Source organism: Uranotaenia lowii, chromosome 2, assembly GCF_029784155.1.
Source record: "Uranotaenia lowii strain MFRU-FL chromosome 2, ASM2978415v1, whole genome shotgun sequence".
Classification (NCBI taxonomy): Eukaryota; Metazoa; Arthropoda; class Insecta; order Diptera; family Culicidae; genus Uranotaenia; species Uranotaenia lowii.
This window is the reverse complement of record NC_073692.1, coordinates 156,462,745-156,484,135: the sequence shown is the minus strand read 5'-3', so window position 1 is coordinate 156,484,135 and position 21,391 is coordinate 156,462,745. Positions and strand designations below refer to the sequence as shown.

Sequence of the window (21,391 nt, the reverse complement as noted above, 5' to 3'; positions counted from 1 at the left end):
GGAGGCCCCTCCCTCCCTTATTGAGAGAGGGAGGGGTCTCAAACCATAATAGGAACCTTCCCCTGCCTCCAATACCCCCACCTGCCAAGTTTCGCGCAAATCGGTTCAGTAGTTTCCGAGTCTATATGGAACAGACAGACATACAGACAGACAGAAATTCATTTTTATATATATAGATGTTTAGCTTATTTGCATTGTATAGACTTAGGTTAGTTAAATATTAGGATTAATAATTGTCATGGAGACCATAGGTTGTCAGATGATGTAATAAATCAAATCAAATCAAATCAAATTAATCGGGGCACGATGAGTGTTTTCTCCCGTAGATTCTAGCAGTGAAATCAACTCGATGAAGTCAACTGAATTCTAGAGCTACAGCTTGAATTATTTAATCTGATAATTTGGCATATTAGTAAGATATTTGAGGGATAATTAGAGGACTCAAGTTCGATTCTTGGCCTATGGGATTTTTTTTTCATTTATCATTCGTGATCATTTTGCACTAAACGGTGAGTTGTAGATCCATCAAACGAAGCAATAACATAATATGTAATGGTTTTTTTTGGCGATTTGCTAGGGGAAATAAGGGCATAATGGCCACCTTAAGGAAAACGCTTATTTAACCATAGAAAACAGCTATAATATGTGAATTACATAATTGTTTCGTGCTCAGACTCTAAAATAGTCTATTTCCTAATTGGCTGAAACTTGAAAAAGTAGATGAAAACGTTTAAAAGTGCATTTTTAAATTTTTTGCCGAAAGCTGAAAACCAGTCACTAAAGGGGCATAATGAGAACCCCCACTGTGGCAGTATAAGCACCTTTAATTGGGGCACGATAAGCTTTTTCTGCCGGGGAATCTAGCAGTGAATTCAACTCGATGAAGTCAACTGAATAATAAAGCTGACTTGTTTTATCTGACGATTCGGCCTAGAGGCGATGGGCGCGCTCGCTTTCCCGGTATACGATTTCTCATGTGTTCACTCCAATTTCACTCCGATTAGCTGTCATTCTTATGAATATCTGTGATATCTGTGGCCCAAGCCCAATTGGAAGGTGTCGGAGAGATAATCCTCAATCGTCAGATGTAAACTAGTCAAGCTATAGCTCTATAATTCAGTTGACTTACATCGAGTTGAATTCGCTGCTAGATTATACGGCAGAAAACGCTCATAGTGCCCCGGTTGATAGTGCTCTGTTCGCCCCGAGTTATCAAATTTAAGTAAAAACGTATTTTAAAATTGATCACAGTGAAAAATTAAAAATTTATTGATGGTGATTATTGAGAAACAATATGTACATAATGTTGCAGTGCGTTCATTATAGATCAGGATGATTTTAATGTCATAAAAGCTTATTCCGTGGTGCTCAAACATTATAATATTTTCGTCTCTTGAGGACCTAGCTAATTTTTTGTAAATATTTCTGTACAGATGATAAGAAGATTTCTTTTAAATGATAAATTAATACTATAGGAAGTACGAAATAAATCCTCATGAAAATTATTTTAAGAAAATTCGTACTTTTGTAGAAAAGAAGAGTGCTTATTATGCCCCGGATGCTCGTTATGCCCTTATATCCCGTATAGGTACCTAATATCGAAAAAATCACTGATTTTACGGTTCTGAATTTGAACCCGCAATTTTCCGGCGTTTGTACCCAAATTCTGGGTCAAATCATCATTTCAAAATCAATGTTGATTTTCGAAAAAAGGCTCTCTTTAAATTGAATAAATTTGGTTAGACTTCCCAACTCTCTCAAATGCTCCTGTTGTAAAAACCCGTTATCGAAATAGGTTGTATCCAGCCAACCGCAAATCAAACAGGTCCCCTAAAATTTTCCGTTTGTCAAACGCCAGTACCATGCCGTTCATCAGAAAGGGAATCCATCAGGAGGGGTCCGTCATTCGATAGGAACACTGCCATGCTCTGCCAAATCGGCATAATGGACACCGAAAACAGAAGAAAAAAAACACCCACCTGAACATAAACAGGCATTCTGAACTGGCTGGAGTAGTTATTGACAAAACTGTTCCCGGTTGTTCGCCCACCTTCCCGTACCCAGACGAAAATTAAGGAGAAGTTTCGTTGTCATTATTCGTTCATTGCCTCGGACGGAACTCACGTGTTTGAGCTCTGGAATTGTAGATTGTGAAACCCATCGCTTTCGTTAATTAACAGGGGACTGTTAACGAACGGCTAGAAATGCAAGTGCGAGTGATGGTGAATTGAAACTTGTTTACGTTTCGTTGTTACACGTTCACATGAGTAATTCAAAGCACATCGGAATTCTTGACTTGAACGACTGTTGTCGCCACCGGAGGAAAAATGCAGCGATACGAATCGTCGTTCGTCACAGAGCACGAGACGGGAATCGCAAACAATTAATTGATTCACGATGCTCGTAAAGGGAGGGCTGAAAAAAAAGGAAATATGGCATGTGGAGTGGTCAATAAAAGTTGAAGAGCGCGCGCTGAGAATGCTCAGGCGCTCACTTGATCTTCGAAGTTGCGCCTAGAGAGGTGAGCAGAGAGATTAAAGATCGTTATCCACCTCACCACAACCTCGTTGTGGCCACCTGGTGAGAGGTTCCAGTGGGCCGAGAATTTTCTTTATGCTGCGAATTTCCGAAGGGGGAACTCAACATTACTCACCACTTATGCGGTTGTCGTACCTTCCTTTTGTGGTAACCGGTCGTTGAGCGTTTATGAGTTTGAGTGCCGCGCCAGTTGGAGTGGCCGGATGAGGGTGGTGTTGTTGATTCGCGTTGACGAAGGTGGAAAAGTGGGGGAGCTCGCGCTCTGGAAAAACTTGGACTTGGCGACTTCTGCCGTGGAGCCTCAACTCACCACAGTTGGGCGTGCTGCCTGTCAGTTTCGAGAGAACCGCGTTCGTTACAGGTTGCGTGTTTGAGGCGTTCTCGGCCGGTCGCGTCACCTTGAATAGCTGCAACAGTGCTGCTACCTTTAGCATTGTCCATACACTGCCCTTTTCCCCCTTTTCGTGATTGTTTTTGCTGCATCTTTTATGTGCCTGTTTTTTCATTATATATATGGAGTGATTAATTCCCCCTTCTTACCTGGGGTATTTTGTGTTTTGCGTGCCTTTTTTGGATTTTGCTGGATGAATGTTAAGTAAGACACAAAGCCATTCGGAATCGATTGCGGGCTGTGGTTTGGATTTGTGAACGCGTAGCATCGAGACAGTTGTGTCCACAGTGAAAATAAGGTTAAACTAAAGGTGTGTACCATCAACAGATATTTAACCTAGTTTTAAAATTTTGGGTGAAGAAGTCATATGAACTGTTACAAACCATGTGATAATTATATTTCGCAACAAAGCAAAATTTCAATTTCATCTCGATCGCAGCCCAAAAGCCATGATGAGTCAACCGATGATCTTTAAACGCCTAATGGCCGCGCTACGTCACCGTTCGTACCCTCTCAGAGGTTGAATTGCGCGGAGTTTCACCACCCCGAAATTGCAACGAACAATAGTAACGACAGTCGCTGCAGTAATGATGAATGACAACTTTCTTCCTCGAAAACAATCAAAAAAAGAAAAACAAAACGCCATTGTTGCCATTGTGGGCACCACGGGAAAAATACAGGGCGGTAGCCGAGAGAAGTTTCCCAAAATTTACGAAAAGGGTTTTCCGTGCTGAGGTATCCACCCATGTTTCGGGGGAGCATCACACGAATACACACCTGAATGATCATCTCGCCATAAGTATGAGTGAGTGTGGTAGTGTGGCGCGTCGCTCCAAGTCGATTGGAATTCTTCTCCCAAAAGGGGAGACAACACCTTAAGATGCATCATCATTAGGCTAGCTAGGCAGGGGGCGGGGGTCGATTATCGTAATATAGGTAACCACCATGCGATGTGGCGAAACTAGTGACGGGTTGTGTGCGTTTCGCCGCCCGTTAAACTTGCCAGGTTGTTTGGCTGCGTTGAGGAGTTTGTATGGGAAAAACAGGTTTCGGTGTTTATTTTTTTTTGTTATTGTGGGGCAGCGTCGCGTTGTGTTGGGGCTTCAGTGCTGCCTACATTTTTGTTAAAGTACATACTATAAAAAAGTTAAAGGGGAGTCATTGATACTGATAATAGATAGTTGAAATATTAAACCTATACCTACATTTATAGGGTGTAATAAAATGAACTATAGGTTTATAATAATTTCACAACAATTTCACAAATTCAGGTTTGTTTAAAGTGATTGTGATAAATATGGTTAAGGATTAAGCAACTGCACTGGTTAGCTTATCTAGAATCTGCAAATTTCGTCAATATTGAATTAAAATCGATAAAACCCGGATGAAACAGCCAATGTTTTTGTTGAAAAGTCGGTTTTTGTCGCTTAGTCGTTAGCATTCTAATCTGCTGTCTTCTGTATTTTGACAGTTTTAGCATTTGATTTTTTTTATTAGTTGATAACCCAGGTGGTATGGATTGCATTTATTAATCAGGGTCCATGGGTGCAATTGGACGACTCATGATACAGACCTTTGTTCCCACCTCTAACAAGTTTAGATCCGACATCTTACCGTATGGAAAGAGATCCACATTTTAGCGCAACTATTTGTTTTGCGAATCTGATTCAGGAAGTCCAGAGACAAAAACGAGTTGTCGACGACACTTTCTTTGGTCGCACAAACGAATCAAGGAGGGAGACCTCCTGAGTTACGTGTAAAACCCAAACTCCTTCGACACCTCTAGTTTAGACCTCTAGTCTAAATTTGAGCCACCACTTTGCGCAACTATTGGATATGCGGACCAGGGGGTTAATGTACCCAAGCGCAAATCTAGCTGTCGATTGCACTTATTCATGTCGCACATGCGATTCGGGCGTATCAATTCCCGATACGCCTGTCGAACCCTGACACCTCTGGCACTGCACTGTGCCTCGTCTGACACCTCTTGTGCCTGACACCTCTATAAGTATTGACTTGTAAATAGTTACCAACTAGGGGAAAAGTTCATATAACGCCCCATGTGGCTAATACGCGCCACTGTTGTTTTGAAGAATCTGAAACATTTTAAGCCTGCAAAATATTACCAATTTGTTTTAAATGCTGTGATTGGTCATGGCAAGTATGAATTTTTCCTTGAAATGCCCCTATGTCGTGATAATTTCACAATTTAGGTTTTTCTTCATTTCGATCTTAATTTTAAAACACTTTTAATAAGGTGTCACCAAGCAGAGAAAAACGAATAAGACAATATTTTCTGACACATCGATAGAGGAGAATCTAAATGATGATTTTATGCAAAAAAAATCATACTGATCTCGCTAAGGTATGCTTTTCATGGGTATGTTCTATCACGGCCCATGCGCTCTTTATAACGCGCCAATCGTAGTAGGCTGAAAATAGCATTAATTTTTCAAAAAGGCCAATTTTCATTGAAAATGAACAGGACGTCTAAAACCATATTTTGAGCGTTAATTTAGCCCAAAAAATCTATTTTCCAATTTTTGTTAAATTTCTATTAGTCCATTTTGATTTTCTTTTCAGTCAAAGTGTCTGTAAGTATTGGTGTGTTTTCGGTCTTCGGCTGCTCTCGGGTGTGTTCGGCTGCTAGGCGCGTATTGAATACACAGCGGCGCGTATTCGCAACACAGTTTTGTTCTGTGGCTTTGAATATGGTTTTTAAAAATCATGTTTTTGAAGAAACTATAGCAATTTGAGTAATGAAAATCCATAGGCATTTGTAGAAAACACTTTTATTCAACGATTCCACCCATTTTTAGCACAATTTGTATGTGAAATAGATAGAAAATAAGCGATTCGCTTAGGTGGCGCATAATAGGGCATGTTCCCCTACTTTGCGCAACTAGGGGAACATGCCCTATTATGCGCCACCTAAGCGAATCGGTGATTTTCTATGTACTCCACGTACAAATTGTGTTAAAAATGGGTGTAATCGTTGAAGAAATGTGTTTTCTACAAATGCCTATGGTTTTTTATCACTCAAATTGCTATAGTTGCTTCAAAAACTTGATTTTTAAAAACCATATTCAAAGCCACAGAACAAAACTGTGTTGCAAATACGCGCCGCTGTGTATTCAATACGCGCCTGGCAGCCGAACACATCCGAAAGCAGCCGAAGACCAAAAACACACCAATACTTACAGACATTTTGACTGAAAACAAAATCAAAATGGACTAATCAAAATTTTGAAAAAAAAAAATGAAAAGTAGATTTTTTGGGCTGAATTAACGCTTAAAATAAAGTCTGCTTCATTTAATATTGGAACAAATTTTTTTGCTCATTGTGGCGCTCCTAGTGGACGAATTTGGAAACTTTTTTCACCCACGTGTCGGGAAATTCATTACCTTTCATCATGTATTTATGTCATAACACCAAACGATAGCATTTTGTAAACAACCGCCATGGAAGCCGAACGGAGAGATCAAATTGTGCACAGTTTTCTTGAAAATCCATTGTTGTCGGCATCGAAGCTAGCTAAACAGCTTAAAATGCCCAGAAATACCGTATGGCGTGTTATCAAGCAGTACAAGGAAACATTGACGACGGCTCGGAAGCCACATTCGAAGCGTCGGAGTGGAACTGTCGACCGGAAACTGCGTGGGAAAGTTGATGGTTGATTGGCCGTCAAGAGGAATCCCAATCTTTCAGACCGCGATTTGGCCAATAAGTTCCAGGCCGCTCACAGTACGGTGCGACGAATTCGTCTCCGGAAAGGAATAAGGTCATTCCGAGCCAGCAAACAGCCAAATCGGACTCTGAAGCAGAACAATGTGGCCAGAACCCGTGCTCGAAAGCTGTACGACCAAGTGCTGACCAAGTTCGACGGATGTAAAGTCTGCTTCATTTAATATTGGAACACAAACAATTGCGTGTAGTTCAGTCATTTATTAACGAATTCATAATTTGTTTTTCATACAAATGTAGCATTTTCTTTACTCTTTCATAAAAAAAACTTAAAAAAATTATTCATTGCTGTTTCGAAGAAATTCTCGAACTCGTGGGTGAAAAAAGTTTCCAAATCCATCCACTAGGAGCGCCACAATGAGCAAAAGAATTTGTTCCAATATTAAATGAAGCAAACTTTATGGTTTTGACTTTTTGTTCATTTTCAATGAAAATTGGCCTTTTTGAAAAATCAATGCTATTTTCAGCCTACTACGATTGGCGCGTTATAACGAGCGCATGGGCCGTGATAGAACATACTCGTAAAAAGCATACCTTAGCGAGTTCAGTATGATTTTTTAGCATAAAATCATACTTTAGATTCTCCTCTATCGATGTGTCAGAAAATATTGTCTTATTCGTTTTTCTCTGCTTGGTGACACCTTATTGAAAGTGTTTTAAAATTTAGATCGAAATGAAGAAAAACCTAAATTGTGAAATTATCACGGGACAGGGGCATTTTAAAGAAAAATTCATACTTGCCATGATCAATCATAGCGTTTACAACAAATTGGTTAAATTTTGGAGGCTTAAAATGTTTCAGATTCTTCAAAACAAAGGTGGCGCGTATTAGCCACATGGGGCGTTATATGAACTTTTCCCCTACTCATTTTATGAGGCGGGTCCCGAAACCAAAACGAATTGTCGAACGAACTCTTTTCGTTCACATCCGCCGTTGAGGGACATGAACCCCTAACGCGAGACGGACCCTCACGTCTTTTTTATTAATTGATCACCTAGGTGGTAAATATTTTTTACGAATTGCATTCCAAGGCACGGTGAGCCATCGCGCCCCCCAGTTAGCTACTCTGGGTTCAGGGTGCAATTGGTGACTCATGGTACTATGTACCCCTACATAATAAAGTCCACCTGGGACCACTGACCATAATTCCCATCCGGACCTGCAACCCTGATGTGAGCCATACTCGCGCAAAGCACCATACTCTACACCAGCAAAGCCTTCCCCCTCTACTGTCACGATTCGAGACTCACTGGACAACTGATCGTTCGCCGCTACACTTGACTCGAGGCCCAGATTTGGCCTCTTGTCACAACTTGAGACGTTAGCAAAGCGCCTCTCTTCGTGAATCGAGACCCGTTTACACTCCGTCCTTTTGACCCAATTCAAGACGAGAACAACTCGCCTCTCTTCGTGTCTTGAAGGCCCTCTTTCTCTCCGTCTCTTGGCCCAACTCAAGACGAAAACAACTCGCCTCTTCTCGTGTCTGGAGATCCACACCTCACTAAACATGTTCTCCGTCTCAACTCTTTGAGTTTGAGATTCAATCTGAGGCCAAACCTCCAAGGCACCCAGTTGCACCACGATTGTGCCACACCACATGGTACGCAGGTTGTCATCGAAGCTTGACTGTACATGTAGTTCTCTCGGCCGTACACCTGCAGGTGGCAAGTCTTCAAACACGTTTCCACTCTGTACTTCGGGGAGGTGGAACTACTTCGCAGAGTAGGACCAGACTTGTAAACAGTGATGCCACATTTCTATCGGTATTTTGAAACCCTAAAAAATCTTTTATCGGTATGTAAATCCTAAAAATCGGTATGAAAATCGGTATTTGAGGTGGATATTCAAAAATGCTTACATTTTCAATTTTCTAACATATTTTTCTTTAAATAGAAGCTTGCAATAAACAGCAAGTCTAAGAACTCTTATGAATTTTGTATTTTTAGTTCAAAACTAGCTGACTAAATGTGTTTTAGCATATAAAGCATGGATCACTACAAATCTGGACGCACTATTTGTTTTACCATAGTGCTCCTAGTTGTCGAATCTGGAATGTTTTGGCAGCACTTTGTAGAGAAATGTTTCTTCTACCAGTGCTGAAAATTTCATTACGATTCGTTTTGTTTCAAAAAAGTTACACGTGATGGAAGCCGCGAGATGAAAATAAATTTTGAACACCCACGTCAAAATCCCGACGTGGTCGGGTTCAAAAATCGCGAAATCGTTAAAAATTGTCAAATCAACCGTGTGTAGCGTTCTAAAGGGTTCCGTGAGATGCGTACTATAGATCGGCAGGTTCATACCAAGCGTCATAGTGGAATTAAGGATCGGAAACTGCATTTGAAGGTGTTGAGAACGATCAAGGAAAACACAGGGTAGTCGGACTATGACATTGCCAAGAAATTCAACGCCGACCGGTGCACCGTCAGCAGAATCCGTCTACGCGAAGGAATACGATCCTATCGGACCAATAAGCAACCAAACCAGACATTGAAGCAGAATTTAGTAGCCAAAGGACGTGCCCGCAAGTTATACAAGAAGATTCCAACGAAGTTCGACGGATGCATCCTCATGGATGACGAAACGTACGTGAAGATGGATTTTGGGCAGCTTTCTGGCCAAAAATTATGTAAAGCCACTGCTGTGGTGCACTGCACTGGTCATGGTGATGTCCCCGGCAACTTCAAATTCGTTTTTGCTGATAAGTTTGCAAGAAAGTGTTTGATCTGGCAAGGTATTTGCAGCTGCGGACGAAAAATTCCGGTTTTTGTGAAAAACAAGACCATTAGATCTACATTAGATCTCACAAAGAACTAGTTAAGTTTTCGCCAGATTTGGCAAGCTGCCACTACAGCTAGGAGGTTCTACAGTGGTATTGGGCCAACGGGTGGATTTTGTCGAAAAGGACATCAACCCACCCAACTGCCCTCAATTCCGCTCTATCGAAAAATTTTGGGCAATTGTCAAGCAGAAGATGAAGAAGAATGGTAGGACGACTCGGGAAGCAACAGAGATGAAGAGATTGTGGAACAAAATGGCCGCTGAGGTCAACGAATAGGGTGTTCAAACTATAATGAGTGATACTCAACCAAAAGTTCGAAAATTCATCAAAACAACATCGGAATAATTTTTTTATTATTTTTCCTTTAAAGTGCAATAAAAACCCTACATTTCAAGTACAAAACATTTTTATTTCGTTTATATAGCTCCGAGATAGACCGGTTTTAATGCGTCCAGATTTGTAGTGATCCATGCTTTATTACAGAAAGGTTTTTTTTTACACTGATATACGTACCGCGTAAAAAAAACCGTGTTTATTCCCGAAAACCGTGTAAAAAAAACCCTGTAAAAAAAGAACCTTGGTGTATTGCATTTTCTTTGTAACTTAGTTCTAGGTAACACTAGTTTACCCAAAATGACAGTTTTGAAATTTTAACAACTTTATGTTTGTTATGACTTGTACAACTTTTTTAAAAATTTTAATCTATCTGCTTTTGCTGACGAAAGCAAAATTCACAAATGAAAATTCAGCAGAAAATCCGAAATAAATAATTTTTTAACAGTACTCATAACTCATAACATAATTTTTTTTAAAGTTACCGTTTGATAAGAAAAATAGGGGCATGGCGAGCACTTTCAGGTTACACGTTGTTTAGGCATATAAATTAAGTAAAAACTTGAGACTTTAATTGATGTTTGGCTTAAGTGGGATGTAAATTTGATAAATTCGATAAGGCAGTAGAACAAGGTCAACCTAAAAGAAATTTCCATTTAGTAAACACTTACAAATCCAATGGCTTTTTGACGTTCGAGGTAAATATGGGCCCAAGTTGATGTTCTTCGTTTATTTATGGATTTTCGCCAATGTGATCTAAAAGAAGGTGTTCTTCCGAAAAAGATTTGATACACATAGTTTTACTATAACTGAAAGTACCCATTTTGTCTGGCGTTTGTCTGCAGTTAGGTACTTATGATATCATTTATTTGGCTAACAAGGTGCAGAAGGATTGAAGATTATACCGATGATATGACATACTGTGTATCTGATTCCACTTCAATTCTCGACATACCCCATCTGGCGACGAGTTGAACAAGGATTCCTTGAAAAGTTAGCATCTCACGAGACGAGAACATTGATGCGATCGTCAATTGAGATTGATCTTTAGAAACTTCTATTGGCAGTCGCAGAAGATCAAATATCAGCCTAGAGCTTAGTCCATTGCCTTTAGGTTGAGTTCCATAATAGTGCATCATTTGATAGAACAAAGGAACAAAACAGCGCGAACAACTGAACGAATTATGAGAGTGAGCCGTGGAGATCTTTGCAGTATACTTTAAAAGTTGTACAGATCAAAGTTACGCCACGCTAGCTACCGAGTATTGTCTTCTTTCTAAAGGACCTTTTCGAGGATAGCTTGAATGAAGTGGGAATGTTGAAGTGGAATGAATTTTGAGCTGAAATCTTAAAAATCGGTATGAAATCGGTATGTTTTGCCAAAAATCGGTAATCGGTATATACCGATTCTTGGTCAAAATTTTGCTCAAAAATCGGTATAAATACCGGAAAATCGGTATGTGTGGCATCGCAGCTTGTAAACCATCGACATTTTCTCTGACAGTCGCACAGCCTGCTTTTATCAGTATCATTGTTCGTGCCATCAAACGAATGCGACCGAAAACTTGCCGAACAGTCGACTACCATCAAACGAAACGACATTCATTCTTCTTTGTGTGATTGTCGAACGAAATTTCGTGTCTTGGTACACGAGAGCGATAATTTGGTCAACGATGATAATTCCCGATAGTTTACGACATCGCCTATCTCTTTCACGCAGCAGAACTTATAGACTCAATAAGGAAATGCAATCTTTTCTATTCACTCCCTCCTGTTGAAAAAAATTTCGCCACTCTGCAGCGCCGGGTGATGTTTGGATGTGTTGGTCGAACAATGTGGAATGATTATCTCGATTATCTACGCAAAAGGGATGAAAGTCAAACGACTAACCACAACAAAGATCAAAATTTCATTTGACATTTTTTTGCTCTCCGATCAAACGATTGCGCTCTCCACGATTGTCACGAACGATGTGTGGTGGTTGTCTCCGGAAAAATTCAAACGATGGTGACCACTTACAAGCCTGAGTAGAACTCTCACGTCTTTTTTTTTAGTTTATCACCCAGGTGGTAAGTCCTTTTTACGGATTGCATTCCAAGGCACGGTGAGCCACCGCGACCCCCCAGTATGCTACTCTGGGTCCATTGGATGCGATTGGTGCCCACGCGATAACGAATCGCAAAGTGATCGCTATTGGAGAACGCGTCGCTCACCCTCCAGTAAGTGACGTCAATGATGGACTCGCTTCCATTCCTGTGGTAGGCCTACATTCCCCAGGTCTACATTCAGCCTTGCTAGGACTTCCAGTAGGAGTTGTCTCCTGAGGTTTGTAAGGCGACTACCTCATTCTGTCATTCTACGGCCCACGTGTTGAAGTACCAGCTACAGACGAAGACCCCGTTGACTTTGGCTATCACGAAGCCTTTCTCTCTAGCCGACACTACCTCTTATATGGGGTATCTTCCTGTAACTCATATCGGGGAAGTTTGGCTTTATCGTTTACACAATTATTGCCATCCGAGATCCTGCGATACGGATCTGCGATACGGAAACACCTTTCCGGTTGTTGGGTGATGGCTACTTGGCAGATAGACCACCCCACCTTTAGCCGCCCACACTTCAGTGCTGGGCGTGCAAGTCAGTCAAGTGCAAGTCACTCTCGGGTAGGGTGACTTCACGTCGTTGCCGGATGAGTCACCTGAGTCGGTGTAGGATGAACTCTTCGCTGGGAATCATCCGAGTAGTTTTTCGTAAAGCCCCGGACGTGTGCTGTGACAGGAGCGTGTCCAGGATAAGCTGCTCTCGATCGGCACACGGACGGGCAAAGAGGAGAGGGCTTCGAGCCAAGCCAGGCGGATCCAAGATCTCGAGTCGTTAGAGGAGAGGTCATTGGTCTCTTGCAGTGCCTCGAACAGAGGCGGAGCGCACGATTTTCGTGGGAACCAAGCTAGTCTCGAGTTGCGAGTAAAGGCCGGATCTCGAGTCGTTAGAGGAGAGGTCCTTAGTCTTGAATCGTAACAAGAGGCAGGGTATATATGCTGGAGTTTGACTCGAACTAGAGTTGCCGATGAGCGCTTAAGCACGGACTTGGTCTCCCATTTCAGGTTTAGCCTTCGTTGCAGGTCTGGGTAGAAATTATGGCCAGAGGCCCCAGGTGGACTTTATGGCGCATGGGTACTTTGTATCATGAGTCATCCGATTGCACCCATGGACCCAGAGTAGCATACTGACGGGACACTACAGTGCTGCGTTTGCTGCCGCAACCGAAAGTTTCGCGAACGCCACCTGTGTCCCCGATTTGGGAGGGCCTTCCCGTATCCTGATCGAAATCTCATCCGCTTAGGTATTACACAGATCCTTCAACGCGTTCTTTACCTCTACCCCCGTGGCTATCTCGTCATGATTCTCGATCCTGACGGTAACCGTGGTGCTCAGGGCACGGATCTCCGCGGTCTCTACGACAATCTCCTGTGTAAGCGTGCTGTATTCCTCGCTTTTGACGGTTGAGCCACGTTGGAGCTCAAGGATCATCTCGCCGGAGCGTGTCCGGTGGATTCTCCTGGAGACCGTCTTTTCCTTTCCGGCAAACTCCTCTTCGCCATCCGTCTGCACGAAGACGCTGACCTTCTTCGACCGAATCGTTTCCGCCAGCAGAAGGGTCACAACGTCTCCACGTGCCTACCTCCGGCACCACCGCTCGGTTCGCCGTGACAAACAGTGCCATCATGTTGGCGAGTTTCTCTCGGACCTCCTTGTGGGTGTTAGACTTCTTTCTAACGCATTCCACAAGGTTCTTAATGCCCGCCATTGCCGCCGCTAGTTCAGCAGGAGCCTCAGGGTCCTGAAGCTCCGGGGAGCTTAGGAGTTCCTCGACTGAATGCTGGACTTCGACGAAGGGGTCAACGCTCTCTCCAACATTTACCGGCGCCCTCAACGGCTCGGCGGGTTGCCTAACCGACGAACACATTAGTCCGCTCCTACCAAACGGATTGGGACAATCGTCTTTCTCTGACTCCAACTCTTCCTTCCGCAATTTTTTGTTTAAAATTGGATTTCATGTTTGATCTCACGAGTCGTAGCAAGGACTGGGATACTGTGGAGTGTGTCCTGGTGTCCCACAGGCTACCGTTAGAGACTGACGTGATTTTTCGACCCGCCAGCCTTCCAGGCTCATCGGCATGGTTCTGCATCACACCTTGGTCAAATGAAGTCGGTTTCCAATAGGGAATCCATGGTCATAATCCAGGTTCGTTTGCAAGGGTCTTCACAAGGAGGAAGGTGGATTTAGTTCTCTCGGCCGTACATATGCAGTAATGCAGGCACGTTTCCACTCTGCACCACGGGAAGGTGGAACTACTTCGCAGAGCACGTCTGACACCTGGATACTGGAAACTGCCCATATGCATCACTTCTTCCGCGCAGATTTGGCTAGGATCTATCGACGGTCTTTAGTAGATTTAGTTGTAGTTCTTTTAGCTGGACATCTGAAATCGCGGACACTTGCAGACACTTTTTCGTCCGGGACCACGAGGAGGTGAAACTATCAGTCCAGAGCCATAGCATTTGAGTATGAGTTCATGGGACATGGATTGATCTTTTCCAGGGTTAATAAGATGGTTCTGAGGTCCTGAGGGCAAGATTTGTGTTTTTTTTTTCAATGCATACTTGGTCAAAATTGAGACGATCTTACCTGTCATCTTGGCAACACTGTTTAGCAGTGCCCACTTTTACCGGTCTGTTCACTGAGACACCTTAGGTCGCAAACCGGACTATAGCCACTCATTTCTGTGGTATTGGTGTTGCGGTTTTACATCTTCACTCAGCTTCGAGATGGCTCCTGGCTCTGTCAACTCAATCAGGTTTACATACCTACCAGATTCTCTACTTCTGGTTGTACCGAAGACCTCAACTGCCTTATAGTTAGTCAAGTATTGGTAATGTGAGGGAGACTTCAACAAACCATCCATAAGATGAGAAAACCTGTTTCTCGAAGCAACTACTTTCAGACAGACAGACAGAGTCAGTCAGTCAGTGAATCGGTAAGCAATGTTTGCACTTTTGTAGGTTATTGCGTGCTGCTCGCAAGCCTTCGATTGAGGTGGAACTAAATAAACTTAAGCCGCGTTCTTTGCGGCTCAAGCTCGGCTGATGAATGTTGTTACTTGCTAGGGGTAGTACTATTATTGTTACATAATTTGTAATCTGGTTAGCTAAAGTCTTTTTGCGCCCGCAAGCTGTACCCGGGTATTGTTTGTATGGACTGACGCGGTTCATGTTGATGCGAGGAAAATTGTTTATTATCTCATTTGTTGTTTTCATCGGATGTTGTCATGCATCCAAAACCGGAAAATATGACGTAGAGGGAAAGTTTTGTTTTTAAATTATAGTCATTTGAAGGTTCTTTGGAAAACATTTTTACAACTAGTTCAAGTTATTGGAATGGCATTCAAAAAATCTTTTAGGTTTTATTGAAGTCTTGTTTCAAACTCCAGCTTGTATTAATTTAATATGAGCTTCACTATCATTAATAACAAAGGTTTGTCAGTGAGTCTTCAGTTTAGGAATAAATTATTTACAAGACGAGTGCGATTATAAATAAATGGTAGAGTTGAGCGGAGAAAAACCAAAACAACCGACTGAAAGCGAGGAAAACAAAACAATGGAAGTAAAATTTGATTAAATTTGCCGGCTGCCGGATCGAGACTGTTGTGAATTCCGTTTTTCTTCGTTTCAACTCAATTTTAGCTTATTATTCAAATGAGGTTAGCGGTGTGTTTTCGTTATGGCGTTTTGAATGCGGTGGACATACTTGAACGCTTCATGTGACTAGTTTGAAATTTTGTTTTAAAAATAATAACGTTAGTTTTAAGTTTGCATTCTATAGAAAATGTGAGGAGAGTTGATTCGATCATCGTCGATTACTGATTGTTACTTTTTTTTTACATTTTATGACTTTGTCGTTGCGATGATAAAAAAAACACTTCATATGACTTCTGATCCTCTAACAACCAATAAGTACTAATTCAAATCGTGCAGTATTAATTGATCCACCCGCTTAAAATGGCACTACGGTACATTCGAAATGAAAGGGAAGGAGAAAAAAGACTCGAATAAAACTCTGATGACGAGAAATTTTACAGCTGAGCAATAATCAACACAAGAACAGAAAAAAACCAAACGACTCGCATGGGAGGTGAATGGGCTTGCTTCTGCTTAGACTTTGCTCAATGTAGTCATTCTAAATTAAGAGTGTTTTTTTTCTTTTTTGTCTATCCTTTGAAGTAATTAAAAATTTTCTGTTAATTTTTCAATTAGAACATAACTCAGCTCACCTCTGCTCCGATAAAATGGCACACACTTTTATCGTTCTTCTGTTTATATGATCTCTAACATTTTTCAAATTTCATGCAAATATTTTCCAAATTTATTGTTTTTGTCCTAACCCAAATTTCGAACCTCTCACACTCTCCACCAGACACGCATCCCTCGTCGTTTTGTTTTGTCGGTTGTAAATTTCTCGTTTGATCGATAGAACGTTATGTTTTGTTTCTCCTTACATACACATCTGGATTTTTGTTATTTTTCTCACATGCTGACTGGTGCCATTTTATCGCGGGTGTGTATTCCAATTCCGATAACTGAAACGGCGAAAGGGCAACTTTCGATTTTTATCTCTGTCAAATGCCGTCGCGCGACCATTGCTAAATGAAGCAATCATGCAATTTAAATATTCGTATTTTGAATCGCTCGAAACCCGTCCGGCTGTCATCCTCACGCGAGTCGCAAGTTCAAGTGTAAATATTTCTCCGTCATCGAGTTTGTCTGTGTTTTGATGATTCATGATTTTTTTCCTGTGGATTCCAATGCACTTCAACGGTCCCAGTTGATAAGAGATTCGAACACTTTTTAGCGTTCGAAGTATTTAAAACTTTAGCTTTCTAGCAGCAAACATCAGAATTCAGTAAAGAGAATCAAACGTCTCACACTTCTAATTTCAAGCTAAATACTTCAGATTTTGTAATTCATATTTCAGACTGCTGACTTCAGACATTAGTTAAGAGTTAAGATGTCAGGTTTCGGACTATAGATTTTACACTTCAAGCTTCGGGCTTTAAAATTTAGACTTCAGACCCCTGACTTTGGATTTAAGACTTCAGACTCAGACTTCAGATTCAGACTTCAGACTCAGACTCTTCAGACTTCGTTTTTCAGATTTCAGCGTACAGACATAGACAAATCATGTTTAGGACTTCAAATTAGAGATGAGAGAAAAGACTTCAGGTTTCAAACTTTTGATTTCAGATCTCATTATGAAAATGTTTAGAATTCACTTCAGATTTAAGATTTTTAAAATCAGACTTCCGACTGTAAAACTTACTAATGACTTACTCAAAAATTACTAACTACTAACAGACTGCAGACTAAAGACCGCAGACTACAGACTGTAGACTTCAGACTTTAAACTTCATACCTCTGATTTTTGACTTTAGAGCTTAAACTTCATATTTCAGACGTCAAAATTCAGACTTCAAACTTCTGAAGTTTAACTGCAGACTTCACACTTCAAAATTTGAAACTTGAGACATAAAACACTCGATTTCAGACTACAGACTGCAGACTTCACACTTCAGATTTCAATCTTCAAACTTTTAATTTCAGACTTGAGATTTCAGAATTCAAATTTAGACTTTAGATTTCAGATCTCAGACTTCAAGCTCCATGCTTTCAAGATTCAAAATTCTGACTTCATACTATTTTTCATACTTCAGAATTTTGACATTTCTTTAAGACTCATAACTGAACACTTCTATTAAAATTAGACTGAGATATACATAAGAATTCAATAAATTAAAAGAATCAAGAATAAGGAACGGCTACGTACAAAAAATTGATAATTGAAAATTCAAAATTGAAAATAGAAATCGAGAATCGCGAATTGAAAACTAAGAATGAAAAACTGAGAAATGTAAATTCTGGATCTAAAAGCGTGAATTGTTAATGAGAATTGAGGATTGAGAAAAAAGAAATTTGAAATCAGAAATGAGAATTCAGAAATGAGAAATGACACTTTTGAATGATATGATAACTGAGAAATGAAAAATATGAAATAAGAAATGAGAAATGAAAAAGGTTAAATATCAGAAATGAGAAATGAAAAATGAGAAATGAGATATGTATAAGAAATGAGAAATGAGAAATGAGAAATGAGAAATGAGAAATGAGAAATGAGAAATGAGAAATGAGAAATGAGAAATGAGAAATGAGAAATGAGAAATGAGAAATGAGAAATGAGAAATGAGAAATGAGAAATGAGAAATGAGAAATGAGAAATGAGAAATGAGAAATGAGAAATGAGAAATGAGAAATGAGAAATGAGAAATGAGAAATGAGAAATGAGAAATGAGAAATGAGAAATGAGAAATGAGAAATGAGAATTGAGAATTGAGAATTGAGAAATGAGAAATGAGAAATGAGAAATGAGAAATGAGAAATGAGAAATGAGAAATGAGAAATGAGAAATGAGAAATGAGAAATGAGAAATGAGAAATGAGAAATGAGAAATGAGAAATGAGAAATGAGAAATGAGAAATGAGAAATGAGAAATGAGAAATGAGAAATGAGAAATGAGAAATGAGAAATGAGAAATGAGAAATGAGAAATGAGAAATGAGAAATGAGAAATGAGAAATGAGAAATGAGAAATGAGAAATGAGAAATGAGAAATGAGAAATGAGAAATGAGAAATGAGAAATGAGAAATGAGAAATGAGAAATGAGAAATGAGAAATGAGAAATGAGAAATGAGAAATGAGAAATGAGAAATGAGAAATGAGAAATGAGAAATGAGAAATGAGAAATGAGAAATGAGAAATGAGAAATGAGAAATGAGAAATGAGAAATGAGAAATGAGAAATGAGAAATGAGAAATGAGAAATGAGAAATGAAAAATGAAAAATGAGAAATGAAAAATGAAAAATGAAAAATGAAAAATGAAAAATGAAAAATGAAAAATGAAAAATGAAAAATGAAAAATGAAAAATGAAAAATGAAAAATGAAAAATGAAAAATGAAAAATGAAAAATGAAAAATGAAAAGTTATAAATGAGAAATGAGAAATGAGAAATGAGGTATAAGAAATGAGAAATTACAAGTGTTTAAAGTTGAGAGTTGAGAGTTGAAAGTTGAGAGTTGAGAGTTGAGAGCTGAGAGTTGAGAGTTGAGAGTTGAGAGTTGAGAGTCGAGAGTTGAGAGTTGAGAGTTGAGAGTTGAGAGTTGAGAGTTGAGAGTTGAGAGTTGAGAGTTGAGAGTTGAGAGTTGAGAGTTGAGAGTTGAGAGTTGAGAGTTGAGAGTTGAGAGTTAAATTTGACTGTGGTGAGTTGAGAGTTGAGAGCTTTTAAGATTGTGAAAGTATTGTATTGAAATCAAATGGAAGATTTCAAAAGTCGAGTGTATTTCAAATCCACAGATTAAAAAAAATCAATGAATCATACAAAAAAAACTGAGAAAAAGTACGTTGGTGTCATTTAAAGTGAAAGTGTAAACATAATTTTTTTTCACTAGAACATTGTTCGTTCGCTTTATCGATTCCAGCTGATCCCCAGTCTTGGACTTTCGAATCATCCACCATGAACTATGGTCGAAAGACTCCGTCGACCTTCCGGTCGACACCGTCCGTCTATTCAAACATCACCAGCCGATCCCAGTCCAATCTGCACTCGCAGCGATCCAAATCGATGAAATCCATCCGGATACCTTGGTACCAGAAGCCAATTCTGCACAACAACAAGTACATGGATATCCAACGGGGTGCCATCATTACCGGAACCTGTTCGATTTTTGTGGCTCTGTTTACGATTGCTACATCGATCTTTGATATTTATTGCCTATCGATGGCCGCTCCTGGATCGACGCATTATGGTTATTATATTATTTCGTACGAGTTTGTTTACGTGGGGAATGTACACGTTAGAAATGCCTTGATGATCGCGGCCCTCTTCTCGTTACTTGGAGCTTTGGTGGTTTTCGTGACCGGAGTCATGTTGGTCCATGCCCTAAGAAAAGAGCACGAAAATCGGATCGTTCCATGGCTGTGGAGCTTCGCCGTTTTCACGTTGTTCCGATTCCTGGCCCTGTTGTTGTTTTCGATCGTGAACGATCTGATCTTCGCGTACAACATACTGATCACGCTGATTTGGATTGTGATCGTGCTCGGATCCTTCTACGGTTGGTTGATGGTTTACTCGCTCTATCTGGAACTTTCGGATCTCACTAAGCTGGAGGATTTGGCCCACTTACGCATGGGAACCATGCAATCGCTCAACGCCTCGGTGGCCCACTCGCTGGCCGGATCGAGGCCCACAACACCACACAGCACCGTCTCCACCATGCCAGTTGGAGGGGTTGTTTGATAGTGCCGGGACCCCACCCGAATCCGGACCCGGACCAAGGCCAGAATCGCAAACAGTAACACAACAAAACACAAACGACGCAGCAAATCGTTAGAAACTAATAAGCGACGAACCTGCGACGAATCGGACGCAGAGACACAAGATAGTTGCTAAGTCCGTCCACGTATTTTTAAAAATTGAAAACAAAAAGTAAAGTTACGAAATTGACAATCGTCTGAAGCGATTGTTCGATACTAAAAGACACTTACTTTTAGTCAGTGCGCGAGTACATTGAACATTGTGCGTAAAATCCAATCGAATCTCTAAGCTTAAAGTGCCTTTCCGTCTATTTTGGTGTTATTTAACCCATAACATTGTTTAGCTCGTAAGGTCGCAACATTACAAATCTGGTTTTAAAAGATTTTTGTCTAATAGTTGTTAACTGGTAACGTAAACAAAAACGAGGTGAACAAACGAAGATGTTCAAATAAAATAAATATAAAAACAAACTCATCAAACCCCTATCGTTCTTTTATCCATCAATCCATCTTTCCGAGGCTAGAGGTCTGGCACCGATCATCGTACCTATACAAACTATTTGGTAAAATGCTGTAAAACCGTTCAGTGGGCGAGGTCAATGTTTTTATTTATTTCCTTTTTTTCGGTTAGGTCATTTCTCACCTTTTTCCCCATAGCAGTGAGGGTTTTTTCGAGAAGCTACACCATGGGTCATCAACCTCTTTTCACGTTTTTTCTTTGTGGTGCGTAAATTCTTTAAAATAGACAGAAGGAAAAGAACTTTCTATTTTTTTAAGGTATTCTGTTGCCTTTTCATCATTAAGTGGATGGTTCTTGCGTATTTCGTTGTTGCCTAATTCGAGTTGCATTCGAACGAGGCTTATCTGATGATGTTCATCACACTTTTTTTCGGTCTACCTATGCTGGCGCACGTGTTTATGAGTTAAACAGTTTTTTTTTCTTTCTTTACACTTTGTTGACTGGTGCATTGTGCGTTTGGAGATAACGTGTTGACCATATGGTTCATTCATTATGGTTTCGGAAGTTTGAATTTTAAGTTATCTGAAAACGGAAGAAGGGAACGATTTGGCAATAGCTTCGGAGTAGTTATGACTATGTTAATATAAAATTAATTCTAGAATCTGTTTTATTTTGCGATATAAATTTAAGAAACGGAATAAAACGTCAAACCAAGAA

The 21,391-nt window shown here is 40.3% G+C and overlaps 2 protein-coding genes across 5 annotated transcripts in view; both read left to right on the top strand.

Moving 5' to 3' along the window:
• The window catches only part of LOC129749967 (protein PALS2-like), a 162,094-nt gene that overhangs the window by 88,136 nt on the left and 52,567 nt on the right, over nt 1-21,391 (top strand). The gene's annotated exons all lie outside the window — the stretch shown is intronic.
• LOC129749968 (uncharacterized) lies at nt 2,883-20,685 on the top strand. The gene is made up of 2 exons (XM_055745127.1): nt 2,883-3,239; nt 19,380-20,685. Exon 2 carries the CDS (start codon nt 19,415-19,417, stop codon nt 20,195-20,197), a length of 783 nt encoding a protein of 260 aa, XP_055601102.1. The 5' UTR covers nt 2,883-3,239; nt 19,380-19,414; the 3' UTR covers nt 20,198-20,685.

Coding starts and splice junctions, on each gene's coding strand:
- LOC129749968 (XM_055745127.1), top strand. CDS start 19,415: ATGAACTATGGTCGAAAGACTCCGTCGACCTTCCGGTCGACACCGTCC.